General features: G+C 38.6%; 1 protein-coding gene across 1 annotated transcript in view; it reads left to right on the forward strand.

The window, feature by feature from the left end:
• The window catches only part of CNTNAP5 (contactin associated protein family member 5), a 798,328-nt gene that overhangs the window by 749,245 nt on the left and 25,598 nt on the right, over positions 1-23,485 (forward strand). Inside the window, exon 21 of the mRNA XM_055316368.1 lies at positions 4,034-4,121. Coding sequence (XP_055172343.1) covers positions 4,034-4,121 — 88 coding nt within the window. The remainder of the gene's footprint in view (positions 1-4,033; positions 4,122-23,485) is intronic.

The following is a 23,485-nucleotide window of genomic DNA, read 5'->3' on the forward strand; positions in this document are numbered from 1 at the left end:
ATCCCGAGTCTCCAGGATCGCGCCCTGGGCCAAAGGCAGGCGCCAAACTGCTGTGCCACCCAGGGATCCCTAGACTTTTTTTTTTTATATGTAATTTTAAATCAGTTTATTGACACAGTAACACAACACACCTGCCTCCCAGACACCCCCACCCCTCTTATCCTATCTAGATCTCTTCTTCCTCCTGCTTAGAACAAAGTTCAGTAAAAACAGAAAAGGGTAAGCAACTACTACATCTCCAGTCCTACCCTTAGGCTGAAGCAGAGTGTAGGCCTTACTCAGAAGTGGTTAGAGAGAGGCCAGGTGGGCATCACTCTACTCAACCAACTAGAGGCATGTAGTACTTAAAAACAAATTCCCTTCTAACCCCTAGACCTTGAGCTGCTTTTCCTCCTTCTTTATTTGAGATGCTCTGAAGATCATGGGGACTGAGCCTGCAACCAGCAGCAAGTACTCCTAGCGATGATTTAAGAATTGTAATTTGGCTAGTGTTTCAAGGTACAGGTGCCCCCTAAAATGCTTCAGTGGTGGAGGTGAATTTCATTGTTCCTATTTAAAATGCATTCATGACATTAAACAGATTAAGCCAATTTACCAAAATGCCAGCTCAACAAGCTGTAAAGAAGGAGGTGCTAAGCACTTTTGAAACAAAGTAATTACTTTTTTCCTTTGAGAGATGAAGATCCTGAGGTCAAGAGAGGCATCCCTATACGACTTGAGTGTGAATCCCTGTTCAACCACTTACATTATGTGATCTTAGACCATTACTTACTGTTCTAAGCTTCAGTCTACTGCTTTATTAAAGAAGAGGGGGGTGCAAATGCAAACTGAGCTCAATCAATTTTTATAAAGATTATATGAAAGAACATAGCTAAAAGACCAAGCATGAGGCCTAGCATGTAGGACTTACCGAAAAAAAGGTTTGTCCCATTTTCTTCCTTTTATATCCCATTTAACAAATTGACAAGAAAAATGGGCATCCTAGATTCTGAGATCAACAAAGCTTCTTTAGGCCAAATTACAAACTAGATATCCAGCAATTACAAAGGACTACAGATAGTACTTCACCCCTTACCACCCCACCAATTATAATTAAAGCAATACTAAATCATAAAATAAGTAAAACAAAAGCAATACTAAACATAAAATAATAAAAGGAAATCTGGCAAAATAGTGTATTTCCTGTTGAAAATCTCAATGATTGCAATAGCCCATATTATAAATGTTTAAAGCCTAAAAATAAAGACCTCTGGTACAGCCCTCTTTTGTGTATATATGCTTTTGTTCTATGAATTTGCTAAGTTTTTTTTTTTTTCTCAAATTGGTAATCCAGCGCCTGAACCAGCACTAGCACTCAGGTACCCATGTTCCATGTTGGGGCTCAATCCCATTCCCCAATTTCCATGGTCCAGCCTTAGGTATCCTTTGAGTCATCTTTCTTTCCTCTCCAAACCTTTACAAATACTCATCTTTTTCTAAAAACTCCCCAATTGAGTGTCATTTACTTACTTCTGTATTTCACTGGTCATCTAATTTAAGTACTAAAGACCAGGTAAGTTCCCACAAAATAGAACAGCAGGATAGGGATAACTCATGTATTTGAACAGTAAGTTCTCCCACATGTAACATGTAAGCATGGACCAATCAAGGTTCAGGAGCAACTTGTATAGGAAGCTGATCCAGTGGACCCTGGGTAGCAGATGACCAGCAGAAGGTAGGGGAATCTCAGCTCAACCTTCAGTTCTAAGAATTCTTTTTTTTTTTTTAAGATTTATTTATTTATTCATTCATTCATGAGAAACACAGAGAGACAGAGAGAGGCAGAGACACAGGCAGAGGGAGAAGCAGGCTCCATGCAGGGAGCCTGACGTAGGACTCGATCCTGGGTCTCCAGGATCAGGCCCTGGGCTGAAGGTGGTGCTAAACTGCTGAGCCACCCGGGCTGCCTGAGTTCTAAGAATTCTTCTACTGTTCTCCACTCTGCAGGAAATTCCCACTCATTTCAGCCTCCTCTCCAATCTGGACAAGAGCGCATGAGAGGAGGCCCCTGCTCCTGCTGGAAGGGGCAGTTTTAGAGAGTAGAAGAGGCAAGAGAGAGCTTTGAAGTAGGGTAGGAAGAAAACTCCTTCAGGGAAAGGATTGAATCTGATCTCTTGAGTTTGGTAAATGGAGACCATGGGGACCAAAAACCCTAAAGATGTAAGGGTTACCGGGCAGTGAGAGGCATCCTGGTAGTGTGACCATCTCTGTCCCCATAGCCCCAAGATAGAAAGTGAATCAATACACTCAACAAGCTTGTGTTAGGAGTTATTCTGCCAGTTTCTGTAGTAGGTCCTATGGAAAACATATATTGAAAGATGTCTGAATTCTCAAAGAGGCCATAGTTTAGTAAGCGTGAGAGGGAGAGAGGAGGAAGGAAAAAGAGAGAGGGAAGTAGATCATTATAATGCAACACTTTAAATTCAAACTTACGGGCAGAGAAAAAGCCACCATGGGAATACAAAAGAGTGTCAACTGACCTAACCAAGACATCATAGAAAGCTTCCTGGAGGACGTGGATTCCTAGAGCACTTAGAACAGTGTTTGGCGCATAGTAGATTCTTAGATGTTTGCTGATGAGTTTTGTTGAAATCTAGAAGTGAAAATATATAATGATTGTCTACAAGTTGCTCAGATACCTGGAGAGGTGTGGACAAGTAAAGCAAACGCCATAAGGAGTGATGAGTGGGCCACATGACAATGGGACACTGCTTTGTGGCACTGTCTGGCCCTGGCCAAGTTGTCAATCTCTAGGATATCAGTTCCTCAGTTGTAAAACAGGGTCAATAATACCTATTTCACAGTATTTTAGAGAGGCATATGTTTTGAAAGATGCTTCAATGTGATGTCTCACACATACCAAGTGTTCAATAAATAGCAAATATTATTCCACTCTAATTTAATAAATGAAATAGTAGTAAAGCTTCTGATCATGTACCACAAGTCATAGCTGGTGACTTCTCTCACAGCAGAGACCACTACAAAATGAGGATTCTAGAGGATGGTTAATGTGAGCAGAACTGGGTGTGGAGGGACCGGAGATCTGGGAGAGTTAGGTATCAGTCCTGGATTAGTTGCTTCTCGGGGGGGGGGGGGGGGGGGTTGGGCACACAGTTCTAAGAGGTTTTTTTTTTTTTTTTTTTTTAGTTTTAAGAGATCTTAAACTCCTTTTCTTCCAAGTGAAACTGTGAGATAACAGGGATCCTATCTAGGGATATATCACATAAATGTTCAGTATAGAGTCTAGAAGAAATTGCAGATTTGACTAGACCAAAAGGCTAGGAATGGATGGGTAACACTGCCTTGGAATGAGGAGGGGTTGAAGAAGGGGATAGAGAGGGGATTAGGTACCCTGAAAGGAGGGTCCCTAAAGGATTATTCTGGAAATAAAGTTCTAAAGAATCCCAGTGGGGGCTTTTGCTCACCCCTGTGAGGGGGGCTTATCAGGTGTTTATGTTAGTGGCAACTGTTCAGCTAGCCTCTCCTCCCAAGGGTCCAACTTTTTGCCAAACTGAAATATTTGCTCAGCAAAATTCCCTAGTCCACACCCGAATGAGGCCAGATCAGAATTATTGCAGCAAAGAAGGTATCGAAGGCCAAATGGGAAAAGGGGGCAATGGGGAATGAATGTGTGTTTTCCATTCAATGTCAATCCTGCACAGTGTGGTCCCAAGAAGGCTTCATTTGTTTGCTTGTTTGCAGCAAAGAACTTGGGGAGAAAGTCTCAGTGGGGAGATAAGTACCTGTCAAAAGCTGTACAGAATTTCCCAGGGAGAAGCCTTGTATGAAAGCCTTTATTTAACCAAGGGGAAGAAAGGGGTATTTTATGTGCATTGTGGGAGAATTAGCAAGACATTTCTCATCTCTCCAGATAGAAAGTCTCAAAGAGGGGTCTGCTCTGTGTGTGTTTCCAAGCTCTTTCTTTATGGGAGGGTTTTATGCCCTTTACTGACAGATCTCTGCTGATGCACCTTTGTTTTCTGTTCTTCTGCAGGTAGATCATCAACTGAGACTCAGTTATAACTTCTCCTCAGAAGTTGAATTCAGGGCCATACGGTCACTCACCTTGGGCAAAGTCAGAGGTTTGTTGTTCTTGTCCGTTCTTTTCCAGTGGGCTTTATTGAAATAAATGAAGAAATAATTTCATTATTATGAGTTTTGTTGAAATCTAGAAGTGAAAACATATGATTGTCTACAAGTTGCTCAATTATTAGATTAATCATAATTATAAATTATTATAATAATCATATATTATATATTATATATAATATAATAATATGTTGATATATTAATATAATAATTAATAATTAATATAATAATATAATATATTATTATAAATTATAAATTATTATAAATCTAGAAGTGAAAACATATAATGATTGTCTACAAGTTGCTCAATCAAATAATGGCTGGTTAGTGATTCAGATCTGGAGGTTCTTGTTCCTAATAACATGCAAGATCTAAAACTAGGGTTTCTGGTGTAGGACTTGCTGAGACACATGTGGCATTGTTGGGAGCTGGCATTTATATCTACTGTATAGAAGCCTCAATGAGGCACAAAGAAATTAAGTAAAATCATTAATGTTTACTTACTTTCTAATTAATTAATTTTAAATGTTTCTTGAATTTGTTGCTGAAATTTTCTAAATTTTTAGTCAAAGAAATGAAGGATTTGAGCTACCCAATTATTGGATAGTTCAGATGCTTAATCTCTTTATTAATTCATCACCAACTGAAAGAGGATTGAAATCTCCTATAATAGTGGATTTTGTTTTTTTCTACTGGAAGTTCTGTGAATTTTCATCTTGTATACAATAAACGTCTTTATTAGGTGCACACAGGATTGAAATTTGTGTATCTTGATAAACTGAACATTTTTTTCATACTGAAGTGGTCTTTTTAAAACTTAATTTCTTCTTGGGGTTAAGTCTCTTTTGTCTATTATTAATAAGTCTGATTTCTTTTTGCTTTAGTTAGTATTTTCCCATATATTTCCTTTCAATTTTTCTTCCCTTTTTTCTTTCTTATTTTTTTAAAATTCAAGTACAATGAACATATAGTATTATATCCCTTTCAAGTGTACGATATAATCATTCAGCAATTCTATGCATTGTTCAGTGCTCATCACAATAAGTGTACTTAAAAAAATACATTTATTTATTTATTTATTTATTTATTTATTTATTTGAGAGAGAAAGAGAGAACATGAGCAGGGGGAGGGGCAGAGGGAAAGAGAGAGAATCTCAAGCAGACTCCCCACTGAGGGCAGAGCTCTATGCAAGGCTTGATCTCAGGACCCTGAGATCATGACTTGAGCCTAAATCAAGAATCTGATGTTTAACTGACTGAGCCACCCAGGCACCCTATGGTAAGCATATTCTTAATTTTTCTTTTTCTTTAAGCCTGTGTGTGGTCTTGTGAAGAACATATGGCTGAGTTTTGCACGTTATCCTATCTGGCTATCTTTGTGTTATAAATTGGCTACTGTAAGCCTCTCTACATTGTTGGGTTGCTTGTATGGTTGGATTTGTTTCTGCTTCCTTATTTTCTATTCGTTCAACTTTTTAGGCATTTAGCAAGAATGCATATAACACTGGAAATGAGTTGCTTGCAAAATTGTGGCACCTCTTCCAATACTGGTAGATTCTTGTTGCAGTCTTTTGGAATGCTCTTCAGTAGTTCTGAGGGGATTTATGGGGATCTATTAGCTCTGAGGCCATCACTGATGAGAAGCTAGAGTCCAGAAGTCACTGAGGCCCCAATACATAGTGTTCCTCCCCAGGAGGCAGAAAAAGATCTCTGAAAAGTGATGGCAGAAGACATTTCATGTTACCATGATTTCCCTTGCCAGAAACAGCTCAAAAGGCATAAAAATGACTCATATCTCACCACAGCCTTCCAGATGCAAAAATCTATTTAATTTCTAGAACATAATGCATGTCCAGAAACCCAGCTGCCATCAGGTCTGGCTTCCAAAATGGCAATTGAATGATCCAGTCATCATTGACCAACCTCTAGATTGAATTTTGTGGGTTTTTTTTTCTTATTTCCATCCCCTCCTATTAATAATAATTATTTTATGTAGACACTATTATTATTATTATTATTATTATTATTATTTTATTTTATTTTTTAAAAAGGAAGAGTGCAAGCAGGGTTAGGGAGGGGCAGAGGGAGAAGGAGGGAGAGAATCCCAGGCAGACATCAAGCTGAGCATGAAGCCCAACATGGGCTGCATCTCATACTCCCAATATCATGACCTAGGCAGATAACAAGGGCCCAACACTTAAGTACAGAGCCACTTAGGTGCCTGGGAGCTATTATTTTTTACTTACCAACGGAGTCACTAATCCATTTGTTCCTCATTCCTTCATATACATCACAACTTTCTACTTACTAAAAAGTTAGATTTCCTTCTTTCTGACATAAATCCTTATGAGTTTCTATTGTTTAAGTGTCTCTTCATCTGATAAAAGACTTCATTTCACCTTTATTATTGGAAGATAATTTTGCTAGACATACAATTCAATAATAAAGGGTATTTTCCCTCTAATATTGAGAGAATTGTTCAGGTATGTGATGGAGCCAGCTCACACTAGCTCATAAGGACCTGTTATCCACATCTGTACCCAATTCTGCATCCACTGATGTTACAATTCAGTTTGAAACTGGCTAAACTCAGTGCTTAATGAGAATCACAAATGCTACAGGACTTTTGCACTGCTGGGGGGCCATTTTTAAACTCTCCCCAATTACTGTAGTCTTCTGTCTTTTGCTCTTACTGTTGAAAAGTTGGCTGGCTGTCCTGACTTTGAAAGTGCTCTGGCTGCTCCCACCCTCAACACCCACAAGCTACTTTTAAGGTCTTATTTTTTATTTTGGTGCTTTGCAGTTTTATCATTTTGTGTCAGTGTATTTCTTTTATTTTTTTAATTATTATTTTTTCTTTTTTTATAAATTTATTTTTTATTGGTGTTCAATTTTCCAACATATAGAATAACACCCAGTGCTCATCCCGTCAAGTGCCCACCTCAGTGCCCGTCACCCAGTCACCCCCACCCCCCGCCCACCTCCCCCTCCACCCACCCCCAGTTCGTTTCCCAGAGTTAGGAGTCTTCATGTTCTGTCTCCCTTTTCGATATTTCCCACTCATCTTTTCTCCTTTCACCTTTATTTCATTTCACTATTTTTTATATTCCCCAAATGAATGAGACCATATAATGTTTGTCCTTCTCCGATTGACTTATTTCACTCAGCATAATACCCTCCAGTTCCATCCAAGTCAAAGCAAATGGTGGGTATTTGTCCTTTCTAATGGCTGAGGAATATATGTATACAATGGAATATTACTCAGTATATTTCTTTTAAAGTTTCTTATTTGATGTGTTTCTTGTTCGTATGTAATTTATTAGTTCTTATGTGTGAATGTATCTAGATCATATGTACAATTCACATGTATCCATGTGTTAATTCTCAGAAATTCTCAGCATGTCAAATCACTCTTCTTCTTTATGCTCTAAATCAAGGATGTACAAACATTTTTTTTATAGTAGATACCCAGGCCAGGACAAACAAGTGTAATAAATATATTCCCTCAGTTTTCTTCAGCATCATTAAAAGCATTTCACTGTGATATGAGAAAAAGTTGTTTTTCTGTTTGTTTTTCATTTTCTTTCTGTATGAGGAAGGGCCAGTTCACCTTTATAGAGGACAGTGACTTAGTACGTAGTCTGTACCAGCCATAATGTTCCATGATACATGATATATTATATACATATATAATATGTCATGATGAATATAACACTTTCTTTCCTAAAAAAAAAAAAAAAAAAAAAAAAAACCAGCAACAAAAACACTTTCTTTCCTGAGAATTCCCTTGATGCAGGGACTAGTCTATGAAAGTAACATATAATCGTTGTCATTAAAAACTGGATTGTGGGTGTTCACTCTGGTATCATGGGACATTGATAGGCTTTTTCTTTCATTTATTTATTTGAGAGAGAGAGAGAGAGAAGCCAGGTGATGGGCAGAGGGAGAAGCTGACTCCCCGCTGAACAGGGAGCAGGATGCAGGCAGGGCTCAATGCCGGGATTCTGGGATTATGGCCTGAGCTGAAGGCAGATGTTTAACTGACTGAGCCATCCAAGATGCCTTGATGCTGACTTTTAAGGGAGATTTTTCAGCTTTGTTCTATTGTATCAATGGTTTTTCAGAGAAATTAACATTAAAAGGAAAAAAGAGAGAGTGTGTGTTTAGGCAAGTCACTCTTTTGGACAATATCATCTGTAAAATAACTTTATTCTTAGGGTGCTTGGGTAGCTCAGTCAGCTAAGTGTCTACCTTTAGCTCAGATCCTGCCTCCAGGGTCCTGGATCAAGTCGCAGGTTAGGCAGAGGAGGGAGGGGGAAGGGGCCTGCTTCTCCCTCTCCCTCTGCTGCTCTCTGGCTTTCTCCCTGTCAAATAAATAAATAAAACCTTTAAAAAAGAAAATAACTTCCTAATTATTTAGAAAACATAGAAGTGCATTCTTTAGATTCAAATAGTGTGACTTTACCGGGTGTTTCTAAGTCTCTGACTTGGCCTGGGTGGGCAAGAGAGCATGGACATTTAGACAAATTTAGGAATTCAAAACCTTTTAAACTTCTAAGAGAAAATGCCTGCTTTGGTTTTGGTTTAATTTTTTTTCTGGTCCTGGTTTTCCCTAATTTACTGTGCCAGAATATATCATTAAATTTGATTATAACATTAAAAAAAAAAGAACAACTATTTTTGGTAAAACTAACAATTAAAGGTGATGATGATGATGATGATGATGATGATGATGATTTTCCTGAGAAGACCTTCTTAACTGTACTACAGATTCAGAAAGTAGCTACTTTTTAAAATATGGAAACATGGGATCCCTGGGTGGTGCAGCGGTTTGGCGCCTGCCTTTGGCCCAGGGCGCGATCCTGGAGACACAGGATCGAATCCCATGTCGGGCTTCAGGTGCATGGAGCCTGCTTCTCCCTCTGCTTGTGTCTCTACCTCTCTCTCTCTCTCTCTCTCTCTCTCTCTCTATCATAAATAAATAAAAATAAAATAAAATAAAATAAATAAAATAAAATAAAATATGGAAACATGTTAAAGTTTAAGTGGAAAGAAATCATAGCACTGCCCTATACCATAGCTACCAGTTACTGAATAGATATTAGCATGAGACTTGCACTCAGGGCGTGCTTACAGGGTTGTCTATATACGCAGCCAGCATGAACTAGTTCCTGTCTACTTGCCAGTTTGCAAGGCCATAGCTCACACCTAGCAGAGACATTATTTTTGTGCTCTGATGGCTGTTTGCTGACATAACTTCAAAGTTCAGTTGGTCTTAAGAAGCAATATAGAAATTGAAAGAATACCTTCTCAACCTGCATAAAACCCAGCTAATCTAGAAATTGCAAGGCTAGACATGGGCACTAGTAGATGCTTTTTTGGTCTATTAAAATGAAGTGAGTTTTGTGTCTATAAAGCAGGGTTCTTGAATTCTTCCAAATCCCTCAGTTTTGAACTTCAAGCCTACTGTACAGGTGTCTTCAGTAACATCAGAGCCTTGTTGAATGAATGCCCTGATTGTTGTTATGTTAAACTATTTCTTGAGCATCTTGTAGAAGATGAGTTATGGCTGCCATTTTTAGAAAGCACAGCAGGATCTATGTATAAAAATGAAAGGTGGGTACTTCAAAGTACTCATTTTAGAAGACTGAATACACCCTAATTTTTTTTATTTTGTACAGAGTTGGGCATCCCTTATGATTCAAATCTGGTAAAGTTGATATTAAACTTAGAAGCAAAATTAAAAAGTGAAAGATGCTCAGCTTTTTAGGGACAAAGTGACATATGTTTGGTTCTGTGTTGCAATTGCTGTCATGTGACTATGGGGAAGTCGTCCAATCTGTCTGTAGTTCCTCCTCAGTAAAATGAGGATCATTTAACTTACTTAATTCATTTAACTCATAGAGCTGTGTAAGGATTACATGAGACTCTATAAAAAGCATTTATTATTTAAAACACACTCAATAAATGTTAGTTTAAGCAGCTTAAGATTGTGGGAACATAAAGAACTAATGTTTTGTTTTGTTTGAAGACTCCGGAAAGGCAACTGTAAAAGTAACTTCCAAGGAGACACACAAGTGTGTTCTAAATGAGCAGTTTTGAACCGGATGGGTCTCGAAGACATGAGTGTAATTCACCATCAAAGCTGTTTCTAGGGCATATCAAGCTCATAACAACTTAAACAATGGTGATAGTAAAGAATATAACAGTTGGTGAAAGTGGAACATTCAGAGCGTAGGCTTTGCTTCAGGCACAGCTGGATTCAGAAGCTCAAATGTGACCATGATTTAGTGTTTGTCAATCTCTCTGCCTCTTGCTGTACTTATCACTCTGCTACCTTTCTGGGGGCTTCATTCCCAGGCAGAATTTTAAGAGTAACAAAGATGGAATCAGCAACTCCAAGCTTAAATACTAGAATTTCAGCCTCTCTGATAGAAAGAAAGCCTTTGATTTCTTAAAATTTCCATGTACTGAGAATAAGGAAACTGAGGTACTCCTCCTAGAAAGTTAGATGGATTGTGAGAAGGGAAAACAACAATAATCCAATAATGGCACTGCATTTTCTCAGTGGCATTTCTCCTCCTCCTCTTCTTCTCCTCCCCTCCTCCTCCTCCTTCTTCTTCCATTATTAATTATTATTATTATTATTATTATTATTATTATTATTTATTATCATTAAGAGAGAGAAGGGGGTAAGGGCAGAAGGAGAGGCAGAAAAAAAGTCTCAAGCATGGTCCATGAGCCTGATACAGGGCTGGATCTCACGATCCCTGAGATCGTGACCTGAGCTGAAATCAAGAGTCAGATGCCTAACTGACAAAGCGACCCAGGCACCCCCATACTCTGCTTCTTTGAGCAGGAGAGCGAGCTGGATGCAGTTACAGAGGACAGGCTAGAAGTTGCTCATAATTTTGGGACTGCATTGTGCTTGTGAGCATCAACAGTCCATATGTATCACAAAAGATAGAAGTTGAGAGATGCTCTTTTAAGAAATTCATGTTACCTTCCTTGGGACAAGTTTATAGCTTCCCAAGGGACTCCTTTGAGGAAGTTTTCACTTTGAAGAAAGTATTCATCCATCCATCCATCCATTCATTCATTCTGAAAGCATAGGTTTCTTAAAAAATGTTTACTTAGTCTCTGTTCATTCCTAATTCTTCAGTAAATAAAAAGATTGCCAAACCATAACCTTTTCTGACTTCTGATAATGTGTGATTGTCTCCTACTATGCCCAGAAATTTCTTCAATGATATGTTTTTCGAGTAATAAGATATTTCAGATTCATTAATCTAATCTGATCTTCTCATGAAGTGAATGATTTGTTTTCAAGCATTCTGAAATACCAGCTTGCAGTAACCATGCCAATTTCTTAAATACACATACCTTGTCCTTCATATTTTGAAGATAGCCAACATTGAATTGCAATTGGGTTATAAAGGATTTGCTCCTGTTCTTTTAAAAACAACAAACTGCCTTTGTTCCCCATAGAGAATTTCAATAGATGATTTAGTTTCATCTCATGCAGACGGAATGTGTGTTATCTTCTGATTTAAAATGCAATTTTATTTTGTATTTGAAATGAATCACTTCATAATAGGAGCCTAGACCTACTCTTTGCTCTGTGCAGCTCTGCAAAAGTCATCTTCTTTGTTAAAGCGAAAGCACACTTTTGAACAGCATGCCCCTTAGTTAACCATTCAATATAATCACTTACTTGCTCTGTCTAAACTAGTAGGTAATACATGAATGAAGACAATGCATCTAAGATGTTGTTTCCAAATGTGGATTATCCTCAGCTGAGAAGAGCTATTTCTAATCTACTTGAAAGAGGGATGACAGGGCACCTGAGTGGCTCAATTTGTTAAGCATTTGCCTCCAGCTCAGGTCATGAAACCTAGGGTCCTGGAATCAAGTCCCATATCAGGCTCAGCAGAGAGCCTGCTTCTCCCTCTCCCTCTGCCCTCCCCACCTCTCTCTCTCTCTCTCTCTCTTTCTCTTTCCCCCTCTCTGTCAAATAAATAAATAAAATCTTTCTAAAAAATGAAAGAGGGTGGCCCTTCCAAGGAAGTGTCAAACTTTGTACATCTTTGCCTGCCTCTGATAGCAAAGGATGTTTCCTGTGGTCTACCAGAAGCATCATGACATGACTGTTATTGATACAAGTTCAATCAATTTTTATCATACAAAATGTATTTAACAAATGGTCCCTATTCTAAAGATGCTTCTTAAAGTAATTAAAAGTATTTTTCAAAGGAAAGTCATCAGGGTAAGTTTGGGAATATTAAAGTTTTTCAAAATTTTGAAGTATCTCTTTTAGGCTATGGTAAGTACTAGGTTATCTTCACTAATCAAATAATAATAATACTTGTATAATATTTATAGCCTATTGATATTAAAAGTATAAGAATAAGTGGAAATTATTTGTGGTATTAGTATTTAATAATATATTGCTCTGTGTTAGACCTAAGTTCCTATGTTAACTCATTTTTTAAAATTTTTCTCCCAACATCTCAGGAAGGTCAGTGCTGTTATATTGCTATTTCATAGGTGAGGAAACTAAGTCACAGAGGTTAAGTGACTTGCCCAATACCACTGACTTAACAAATGGTAGACTTGGTATTTAAAGTAAGACCCTGGGATGCCTGGGGGGCTCAGCGATTAAGCCCGTCTGCCTTTGGCTTAGGATGCAATCCTGGAATCCCAGGATCCAGTCCCACATTGGGCTCCCTGCCTGGAGCCTGTTTCTCTCCCTCTGCCTGTGTCTCTGCCTCTCTCTCTCCCTGTCCCTCATGAATAAATAACTAAAATCTTAAAAAAAATAATAAAGTCAGACCCTATGAGTCTGGGTTCCACACTCCTGATCAGTCCTGTCATAATTTGTTTTTTAAGGAATGACAGATATTCCAGACCATGTACACTTCCTTTTTTTCTGATGAGGACTCATGAATTAAAGCCTTGTGTCTTTAGCTGTAGTGGGCTTAAAGGTAGAATGTAGGACCAGGTTTTAATTATGGGAACAGAGCAGCATATTTATTATAAGTCAGGCTTTGGAATCAGCCCTGAGTTCTGATCATAATGCCAGCACTAACTAGCTGACCTGTGCAAATTAGTTAATTTTCTGAGCTTCACTATTTTCCATTAGAGATAGGCATACATTATTATACTTCCTGTTACTCTTTGAAAGATTAAGTTATAATGAAGATAAAGTGACTAGCATTATGACTGACCTATAAGAAAAGCTCAATAAATGTTTGCAATAATAGTAATGATGATGATGATGATGATGATGATGATGTAAGAAGCCACTTGATCTGAACCAACACCTTTTCTTTTGAAAATTGCACTAGACTCTAATATCTTCCAGATATAAAGGACGTCTTCCAGGGAAGGAAAAGGTGGCTATCCACTCCTTATATAATAAAACTTGCATTTCACTCTTCTTTCCTGCTCAGGGGGATCAATGAATAAGGTATTATATAACCTTGACTCTAACGGATGCTCAATAGTTAATTCTTAGTTTCTCATGAATACATCATAAAAGAGTTAAACCAGTACAAGCCTACCTGATATTATATACATGTATATTTTAAAGAGTAAAGCTGCCTCTGATGGATTTTTAACCATGTGATATGAATCAACTATCTTAAAAGCATGGGATCCAGTGTGATTTTTAAAAATGTCAGTCACAGTGTCTACCCTTCTCCCACTCACAGAATAGGGGAATCATAGGGTTCCAAAGACTAGACCTGCATCTTATTTATGGCTTTACCTCCTTGCTATATCAGGAAGTACATACTGAATGCTCCATAACATTTAGTTAAGGAAGAACAGTGGATAATTATAAATATTAGTGTTCTAAGAAATGAAAGATCATTCTACTACAGATTAATGGGCTCAATGCCATATAGCTCAATGCTGTAGTTTGATCTTAGATGAGGATCTCCAGGCTTTGTATACACTGTGTTTTTCCTTATAATGGTGCTTGGCAGTGGGGTGGACAATTAATGGGTTTGGAATCAGACAGTATCGGGGCTTAAATCCAACAACGGTCACTTACTAGCTGTGTCACCACTAACTTCACCACTTTGGGCCCAGTTTCCTCATCTGTAAAGTAATGGTAATACTTGCTATATTGACTGGTGATGAAGATAAGAGGTAATGCATGTAAAGTGTCTGGCACACAGTGGTATTTCAAAACAGCAGCTATTGTTAATAAGATCATACAGCCATCCTACCTATTGATTTTCTTCAGCTGGTATCCCTTTTCCTTGCCAATGGCACTGCTATTGATTTGTTTACCGTTGGCCTGAGGGACCTGGGACAATGTTATAAATGTCAGTGTTGACAGGGTAATGAAGTGAATGGGATCCTAGCTGAGTAATGAACTCTCCAGCAGCCCTTCGGTTACCCCTCCCCAGCTTAGTGGGCATGGAAGCACCGACCTGCTTAGAAGCTGGGACAGTAGAACAAACACACATTAGAATTCTAGATGTTTCCCCATGAAATGGAGAGAAAAATCAAGGTACAAAGAATGTCATGTGGCCACTGGTTACTCAGTCTACTGGGGCTTTATTTTCAGAAGATGCTATTAACAATAATTAAGTATTAAAACAGGTTAATACGGCATGAAGTTCATTTCCACTTATGCATGGTATTCTAGGAGGGATTTGATCTGAATCCCTGCATTTTCTTTCCATTTCACTTCCACAAGGATTATTCCCAAGTGATCAGTGGCAGGACTTGACATCTGTAGCTAATATACTAATGCTCTCTACCTTTGGCTTAAGAAAGAGTCACATTGCCTGCTTTCCAGAGGGAAGGATAAATACATAAATCTTTCTACCTAGAAAATTTCTGGCTTAAGTTGATCCCTTAAGATGAATCATTGCCTTTTCTAATCTACCAAGACTTGGCTATGTGATTTAGCTTCCCATCTATTTCCTTGCTTTTTCCAAAATACTTCTATAGATAATAAGCTTTGCATAGGCCATTCCATTCTTAAAAGGTCAACATTATATAAATGTTTGGAATTGGGAAGATTACTCTCGAGTATTCTTTGTGGGTAATTAATTCAATGAACAGCTTTTGAGCACCCAATATGTATAAGGCAAGATTTTAAATCAAACAGACTACTTTAACAAGGTATAGCTTAGGGATCATTGTTACCCAAATGATAAAACACAAATTATGCAGATAGGATATCTGCATTTAATCATTATTTAATGATTAAAATATGTGTTATTTTGATACATGTTTCTAGGATTCTTGAGGGAGAGACCATTTCCAGCCAGGATGATTCAGAGTAGTGTCAAGGAAGAGATCGCCCTGACACTAGTGTTGAAGCACAGAGGTGGTCTCAATAGATGGAGAGCATTCTTGGAAGGACTGGTGTAAACCAAATAAGAGAGGGTGCTAGCAACAATAAATAGGCCATCTTCAGATGTTCTCCTTCATGATGAGGAGTAGGGAGCAATAAGGTGAATAAGAAGGTTCAGAAGACCTATGTTCTGCTGAGATGTTCAGACTTCATTATATAAATGGCAGAAGCCACTTAGGGGAACTCCCATTGTCAGAGCTACTGGTGTAACTCTCTTTTAAGGGTAACACGTAGGATGGAGAAGAGAGAGGGGGTGTGCAAGTTATGCTAATACTGTCCTTTGAGTAGGAAAGGACAAGAGCCTGGACCAAAGGATCACAATTAGACTTGGGAGCATGTGCCAGGGAAGTTTATGAAGTAGAAACTGGGACATTTGGGTAATTCCCTGGGTAGTTGGTTAGAAAGGTATAAGGTGGAATAAAAGGGATGTAAGAGAATAGGAATGAAGTTGCAGCTTTGGTCAGTCATTTGCAGAGGGAAATCTGTCAGTTATGGGCAGGCCTGAGCTCATGTTTACTAACCTAAGGCAGGCCTTACAGTGGATTATAAAGCTGATACGTTACAGGCTTCCTTTAACCAGCACTCCAGACCTGCTCAACTGCTTCTGTATTTGTGAAATCCCTCTTATCAAGGACAGGGCAAAGAGCCACAGAACAGATTGTATTGGGAAGTCTAGTTTGGACCCTTCACAGTGTGGTGATTTCTGTATTAGTCCGCTTCTATTGGGACATCTCTCCCCATCCTGAGTAGCTCACCATTCCCCTGGCTTGTATTTCTTATATGTGTGTGTATCTGTTTTCCTGGGGGAAGACTGTGGTCTTTCAATGTGAGAACTTTTTGTTATCTGTATTTCTACCACTCCCATGTCACAGTACATGCCTTTGTGCTGTGTCTGTTCTCCATATGCATTTTACAATACACTTCTCTTGGCTAGTGTATTACAGATAGAAAGTCTGTTCTCAGGGCAGGAGGAAAACTCCTGCGTCAGTATTCCTGATTTTATAATCCATGCTAGGGTGAACAACCATTCCAATCTGTGGGAGACTGGGGGATTTCCAAGGACAAGGAATTATCAGTGCTAGAACTGAAACAATCCTGGACAACACTGAGCAATTAGTCTCTCTGCACCATGCTTAGTTGAGAGGTTTTGAATAGTTTGGAGGAACTAGGCTCAGAGCTTTGGATGCCAGCTGAACAATCAGGTCTCCTGTTATTCATAGTCACAGCAAAGCCCAGCAGTCACTAACCCAGCAGGCTGACCCAGGTGAGGTTACAAAAGGAGTGAGAAAGAACCAATCAGCATATTGACTAGCACTTCCCAGGCCCCTGCTGCGGTGCAGATCTTGGCAACTTTGTGTGCAGAGATGACTGGAGAAAGGTGTGAGGTTGCTTCTGCCCTTGCAAATCCAGTGGGCTCAGTGGAGACATGAAAGTGCATGCAAGCAGTAATCACACAACAATTAATCTCTAACTCTCAGAAATTGGATTGTTAGGGTATTAAAGGCCCAGGGAAAGGAATCAGAAGTAGAGCATCGGTAGCCAGGATACTGTCCCCCTACTGATTCTGGGTGGGGGTGAGGGGGTCAGGCCCTTGTTTTTGAACATATCATTTCTAGCTATGCCGAGCAGTGGGGTCTTTCCATTAGAGGTACTTTGTAAACCGATGAGTGTCAAATGCACATAGCATGAGTTGCTCTCCATCTCTGAACAGGAAAACTCATCTGCATCTTCCATTCCAGCAAGGGGTCACATTATCTTGGGGCCAGTGGGGGTTACTTTGGCATGTTATGGAAGTTGGGGGCCTTGGTTATTGGTAGAGTGATTCTCTTGAGGTCTGAGTGGATTTTTTTATACATGGGAAGCTTAGCTCTTGCAGATTAATATTAGGTTTCAAAATAGAGTTATCTTTCCTTATCCCTCTGAGTATATTGGTCTCCTGGTTTATGTGTGAATGTAGGGGTGTCCCTGTGTTCTGCTTATTTCTGCATACTTTGTCCCAAGTTATTTTCTGTTATGTCATTTGATCTCCCTCACTTTGATTAAAGGGTTTCCTTAGAGTTCTAGTGATCCCAGTCTTTTTGCCTATAATTAATAATGAGTTGGTGAGCATGTGTTGATTGGGAGCTACACTGAAAGGTATGGCTGGGCCTTTAATTAGAGAAAATCAAATTGCATATCAGGTCATTCTTCTTGGGATAACATTATTTCTCAGGAAAGATTTTTCCAGTCTCCTTTTGAACAGAGGGTGGTCCTGAAAGTCATGATGGCAAAGAACACTGGTGGGGCTCATTATCTGCTGGGGAAAAGACCTTGTATTTCCTTTGTTTTCCACTGAGCATCTGTGGCCTGATTGGTGGGCATTTCCCTGACCTGTCATAATCCTGCAATAACACTTACTTATTCATTTCTCTAAGAAGTGTGGGCAGTTGAGGTTCTAAAGAGCACTGTTTGGAGCTATTTTCTCCTCCTCTAGGATTTCTGTCTTTGTGAGGGGATCACTGCAGAGCTGGCTATGACAGAACAAAAGGCTTTAGGATGCCAAATATTCCAAATTTAGAACACACTCGTATCAGTCAGAGTGCAGCCAGTGAAGATACTATACTGAGACTTATTGCAAAGAGTGGATTTATGTGATCATGGAGCCTGGGCAGGAGCTCTGAAGTCCTACAGTGAGCCCTTGGGAAGTGTGGGCTGGAACTCTCAGGCATTGGTTGTGCACAGTGGGATTTCTTCTTCAGCAAAGCTGAAAAAGCCACTTTGCTCTTACATCCTTGCAACGGATTGAATCAGACCCACATAGATTATCTAAGATAACCAGTCAACTGATTATGGATTTCATTCACAGCTACAAAATACCTTCGTGGCAACAGCTGGATTGGCCAAGGTAATCCAGAGTCAGGCCAATCAAGAGTCAGGCCAAGGTAATGGATCAATAGACTATTGTAGCAACTTCTCTTTATTTGTATTGTTTTTTTATCAAAGTAAAATTCTCACAACATAAAATTATCAATGTAAAGTGTACAATTCAATAATATTTACCACATTAACAGTGTTGACCAAGCATTACTTATACACAGTTCCCAAACATCACCATAAAGGGGACCCTGAACCAGTTCGCCATCATTCCCCATTGTCCCTTCCTCCTTGCTCTAGGCAAGCACAAATCTGCTTTCTGAATCTATTGATTTACCTATTCAGGATATGTTGTATAATAGAATCATACAGTTTATGACTTTTGGTGTCTTGTTTTTTGTTTTTTCACTTAGCACAATTTTTGAGGTTCAGCAACATGGTAGCATGCATCAGTACTTTATTCCTTATTATGATTAAATAGTATTCTATTGTATGGATATACCAGATTTTGTTGTCCATTTAGTTACTGATGGATATTGGGTACATTTTTACCTTTTGGCTTCTGCAAATATTGCTGTTGTGAACATTCATGTATATGTATTTATTTGAATGACTGTTTTCAGTTTTCTTAGATTTCTAGGAGTGGAATTGCTGTCTTTGGAAAGCCATCATACCCAAAGTTTTGACAAACAGTGCAATTTAGGAAATCCTATGTTGTTGCCTATTTGCCCATGCCTCCAGTCACCCCCTCTCTGTCAATATAAATATGTCTTTAAAGAGGACTCCTAAAAAAAAAAAAAAAGGTCTCCTTTGAAGACTCTACCTGTGTACATTCTGGAGAAGGCAAACATACTACCACATCTTATCTTCCTACGCCTCAAATGTCAAAGAATGCATATCTTTCCTTGGACTCTGCCCCTGGAGCCTCTAGAATTCTATGAGTCATATCTAAGTAGTTAGAAATTGCAATTTGCTTATCAACATGTTGGTAACATTGAAAAGCTCTGAATTGAAATTTCCATCTCTTTTCCTTGGGTGACTCATGTACAGATACTTTAAGTGATCATAAGAACTATTTCTATCCAGTGCTTCCATAGACATTGAGGATTGATTGATTGATTGATTGATTTTTACTTACTTATTTACTTATTATTATTATTATTATTATTATTATTATTATTATTATTTTTAGAGAGAGAGAAAGTAGGGGGAGCTCCAAGTAGGCTCCATGCTCAGGACAGGGCTCAATTCCATGATTCTGAGATCATGACCTTAGCTGAACTCAAGAGTCAGACACTCAAGAAACTGAGCCACCCACATGCCCCCTATCTTTTTTTTTTTAACTTAGTGGTCCCACCTCCCCAAATAGTGTTGCTAGGTCTGTATCTCTCATTCAGGAGTGAGCTACTTATTAATCATCAGCTGGGACTCATCTGAGTACCTGAGTGCATGCAGTGCAGACAGGTAGTAAAGGAAGGAAAGTATAAGGAGAGAGCATAAGCTCTGATATCAGGCAAACCAATCCTGAAACTTGGCTCAAGCCTGGCTCAAACACTGGTTTCTTGAGACGTTGGTGATTTCCTCATTTTACCTAGGCCTCAGTTTTCCTGTTTGTAAAGCAAGACTAATCATTCCTTACCTATCAGAATTGTTTTGATATCTAAATAATTGTGTGTGTGTGTGTGTAAGAATATGTATGCACTATATACAGTACTTAATACACAGTGACTACCTGATATTTCAATATTAAATGGAGGCACAGTTACAAAAGGAGAATATGGAAATGGAAATAATAGAAGGATTTCTTGCGAAATTCATGTCTGAAAGAAAACTTGGCAGATGAGAAACTCCATGCTTCCTAACTCTTTCTTTTATAATATTTTTATTCTCAGGATACCTAGGTGGCTCAGTCAGTTGAGCCTCTGACTCTTTGGTTCAGTTCAGGTCATGATCTCAGGGTCTTGAGATCAAGCCCTCCATCAGGGTCTGCACTCAGCTGTGAGTCTACTTGAAGTTTTTTTCTCAAGTGTGTTTATACGAAGAGTCAGGTCCAGATCCTCAAAAGTCAGGACTATTTGTTTGATGTCCTGTAATTTGATAGAAAACCATAAATGGTTTTAATCAGGAAGGAGATAAAATTCTTAAATACACCATTTTGTCTTCTTTAGCTAGAGAGCTCTTTTCTAACCTGTGGTATTATTTTTGTTATCATAGTGTGAGGTGTTTTTGCAGTCATATACTCAAGTGCCCCTATATGATGGGTGGTATTTACTGATCAAATTAAAATGCAAACACTTTTATCTGTTACTGCTAATGCCAATAATTGATAGGATAAAAATGGCAGCACATGTTTTCCCATTATCATTATGTCACACAAGTTTTTTTTTTCCATTTGCTTGGTATATTCATTTTGCTTTTATTAAAGTATTTGAATGTTTTTTAAAGATTTTATATATTCATGAGGGACACAGAGAGAGAGGCAGAGACATAGGCAGAGGGAGAAGCAGACTCTTCGCGGAGAGCCCAATGTGAGACTCGATCCCAGGACTCCAGGATTATGCCCTGAGCCGAAGGCTGATGCTCAACCGCTGAGCCACCCAGGCGTCCCAGTATTTGAATGTTTTAAACTAAGTAGCATCTCTACTGTTATCTCTGCTATTTGTAGGATGACTGGAATAGATATTTTAAAGAGGGTAATGGATTGTTATTTTTAATAGAATGAGTTCCTATCAAATATCATCTACTGATTTCAGCTATTTCCCCAACTTTACTCGATGATATCTGTGAATTCCATAAGAACAGGACTCTGAGAATAGTAGGAATAATACTCTAAAAGAATAATGATTTTTTGATTAGTTATTTTTATCCTAATTTGAGAGATGGGGAAATGAAAGTTCAGTAACTTGCCTTTTCCATTTTAATGCCAGCTCATTTCCACTTTCCAGCACCTAAAGTCATTTTACAGAGGGCTTTCTTTGGCTACTAGAGCATGCTTTGCCTGTTTACTTGGCAGGCCAGACATGTCAGTGTTTTAATGCCTGCTGGGAAAAACCCACCATCAGTGTATAAATACCCCAGCTCCTTTCCACCAGTCAGGATAAATCTGATGTGTGTTCCTCGTTTTCTTCTAGTGTTTTCCCAGGAGGATTGAGTTATAGTTGGGCTCTGGTTGGTATGATAATGGACACATCACTAGTTTCTTTCCCACTTTTATCTTCTCCCCTACCCCGCCAGTGTTTTACTTCACTTCCCAAGTAAAGTACTGCAACTTTAGTGCTTGCCTTATAGTCTGATTTTGGGAAAATTCAAACTATAATGCCCAATCACCCATTCATTAATTGGAAGAAGTGGTAAGCAAGCCAGATTTACCTGGTTCCAGAGATCATATTTATTCTACTATGCCGTACAGTGTTTAATAAGAAGTATATGAAATATAAATCCCATTTCACAGAACTTGAGATCTTATACAAAAAATTAGCACATGAGGAGGAATGACATAGCTAAATCAAAGTTAACATGTTAGCTTAAAGGCTAATTAGGAAACTTAGTTCTGAAGTGGTGAGTGCATGATAGAGATCTGCATTGGACAGACAGGCATCTCCTTCCACAGGCAGCAGTGTGGAATCTTAGAGAATAATATATTAGATATATTAGATAAGCATTGTTAAGTATTTACTATGTGCAAGGCCATAAGTGAGGAGCTTTACCTTCATTTTATATGTAATCTTCACATCAAATATGAGGCAGAATCTTAAGTATTTTTTTTCCTGGATGTCAAACGATCCCATAATTTAGTAGTTTAATCCAACATCTATTTAAAAATATTTAATGATTGTGTGGGACAGGAATGTGGGCAGATCTTGCCTCATTGGTCCTTTAGCTCCTTGAAGAATTAACTAGAGTATCTTGGTGATATCTGGCTAATAGCCAGGCCAGTCTGGAGAATCTAAGACATATTTGTTCATGAGTGTGCTGCCTTGGAAGGTGCATCTAGAAGGCTCAGCTCAAGCAAGCCCTTCTCTTTCTCTGTTTAGTCTCAAGATCTGTCCACATGATCTATCAGGGCAGTAGGGCTTCTCACATGGTAGCTTGGGGCAGAAGGTGCCAGCCCACTTGACAGTTAGTTCTGGAATTGGCAGAGTATCATTTGCAATGTGTTCCATTGATCAAAGCAGTCACAAGTCAACTCATGTTCAAAGGGAGGGAATACAGAGCTATGTCTCAATGGAAGGAATATAAATTATTGTGGCCCCTTGTGCTCATGCATGCACTCTACTCATTCCCATTTTATAAACGAGTAAACAGCTCAAAAAATATCATGGAATATACTAAGGACACAATGTTAATCAGTGGGATAGTCAAATGTTGAACCCAGGGAGCAGTCTGATTCATTGATAACAAAAATCTGTGTCTGGAGGGGAAGTTGCACAATTGTTTAATTGAATGAAAATGTAAAGAAGAAAGTTTAGCTGAAGAATGTTGAGTCAGAGAGTGTAAATATGATACATGATACTCAATACATGGTATTCAATATTTATTCTCCTCTTCTTAATAGAACATAGTAGTGTTTTCTGGTTTTGTTTTTGTTCCCAATTGTTCAGTACATTCCTAGCCTTCTTCTTGGGTTAAAACTGGTCGTGCAACATTGTCCTGGACAATGAGCTTGAAGCAAAAGTCACTAGATTTTTCCAAAAGGCCTGACTTAGCAAGTGTGCCCTTCACCCTCCCTTCTTTCTTCTGCCTGGAACATAGACCTAGTAGCTGAAGCTCCTCAACTTAGATTATGAAGAGGAAGAAAAAGGATCTAGTCTATGGAGCTGAAAGTGTAAATCTAGAAAAAAATCTAGTGATATCTGGAACTAAGATACTAACTCTATACTGGTTCACATCCAACCTACTAGCTGAGAATAAAATAGTTTTGAGCCATTATTATTTCTTCATTTCTCTTTTTCCTGATATATGCAGTCAAATGCAAATAACTATGGATAATTTGTGGGTTTGTACTCTCTGAGTCAGATGGAGAAAGAGGAAAGGAAATGCCACTACTTTAGCCAAACCCAAAAACTCTGATAGAAGAACAATGATTTATATTACCAAGAACTGATGACTGAGGGTTGCAACATTCCG

The sequence above is a fragment of the Nyctereutes procyonoides genome, unplaced genomic scaffold (genome assembly GCF_905146905.1).
Source record: "Nyctereutes procyonoides isolate TBG_1078 unplaced genomic scaffold, NYPRO_anot_genome, whole genome shotgun sequence".
NCBI lineage: Eukaryota > Metazoa > Chordata > Mammalia > Carnivora > Canidae > Nyctereutes > Nyctereutes procyonoides.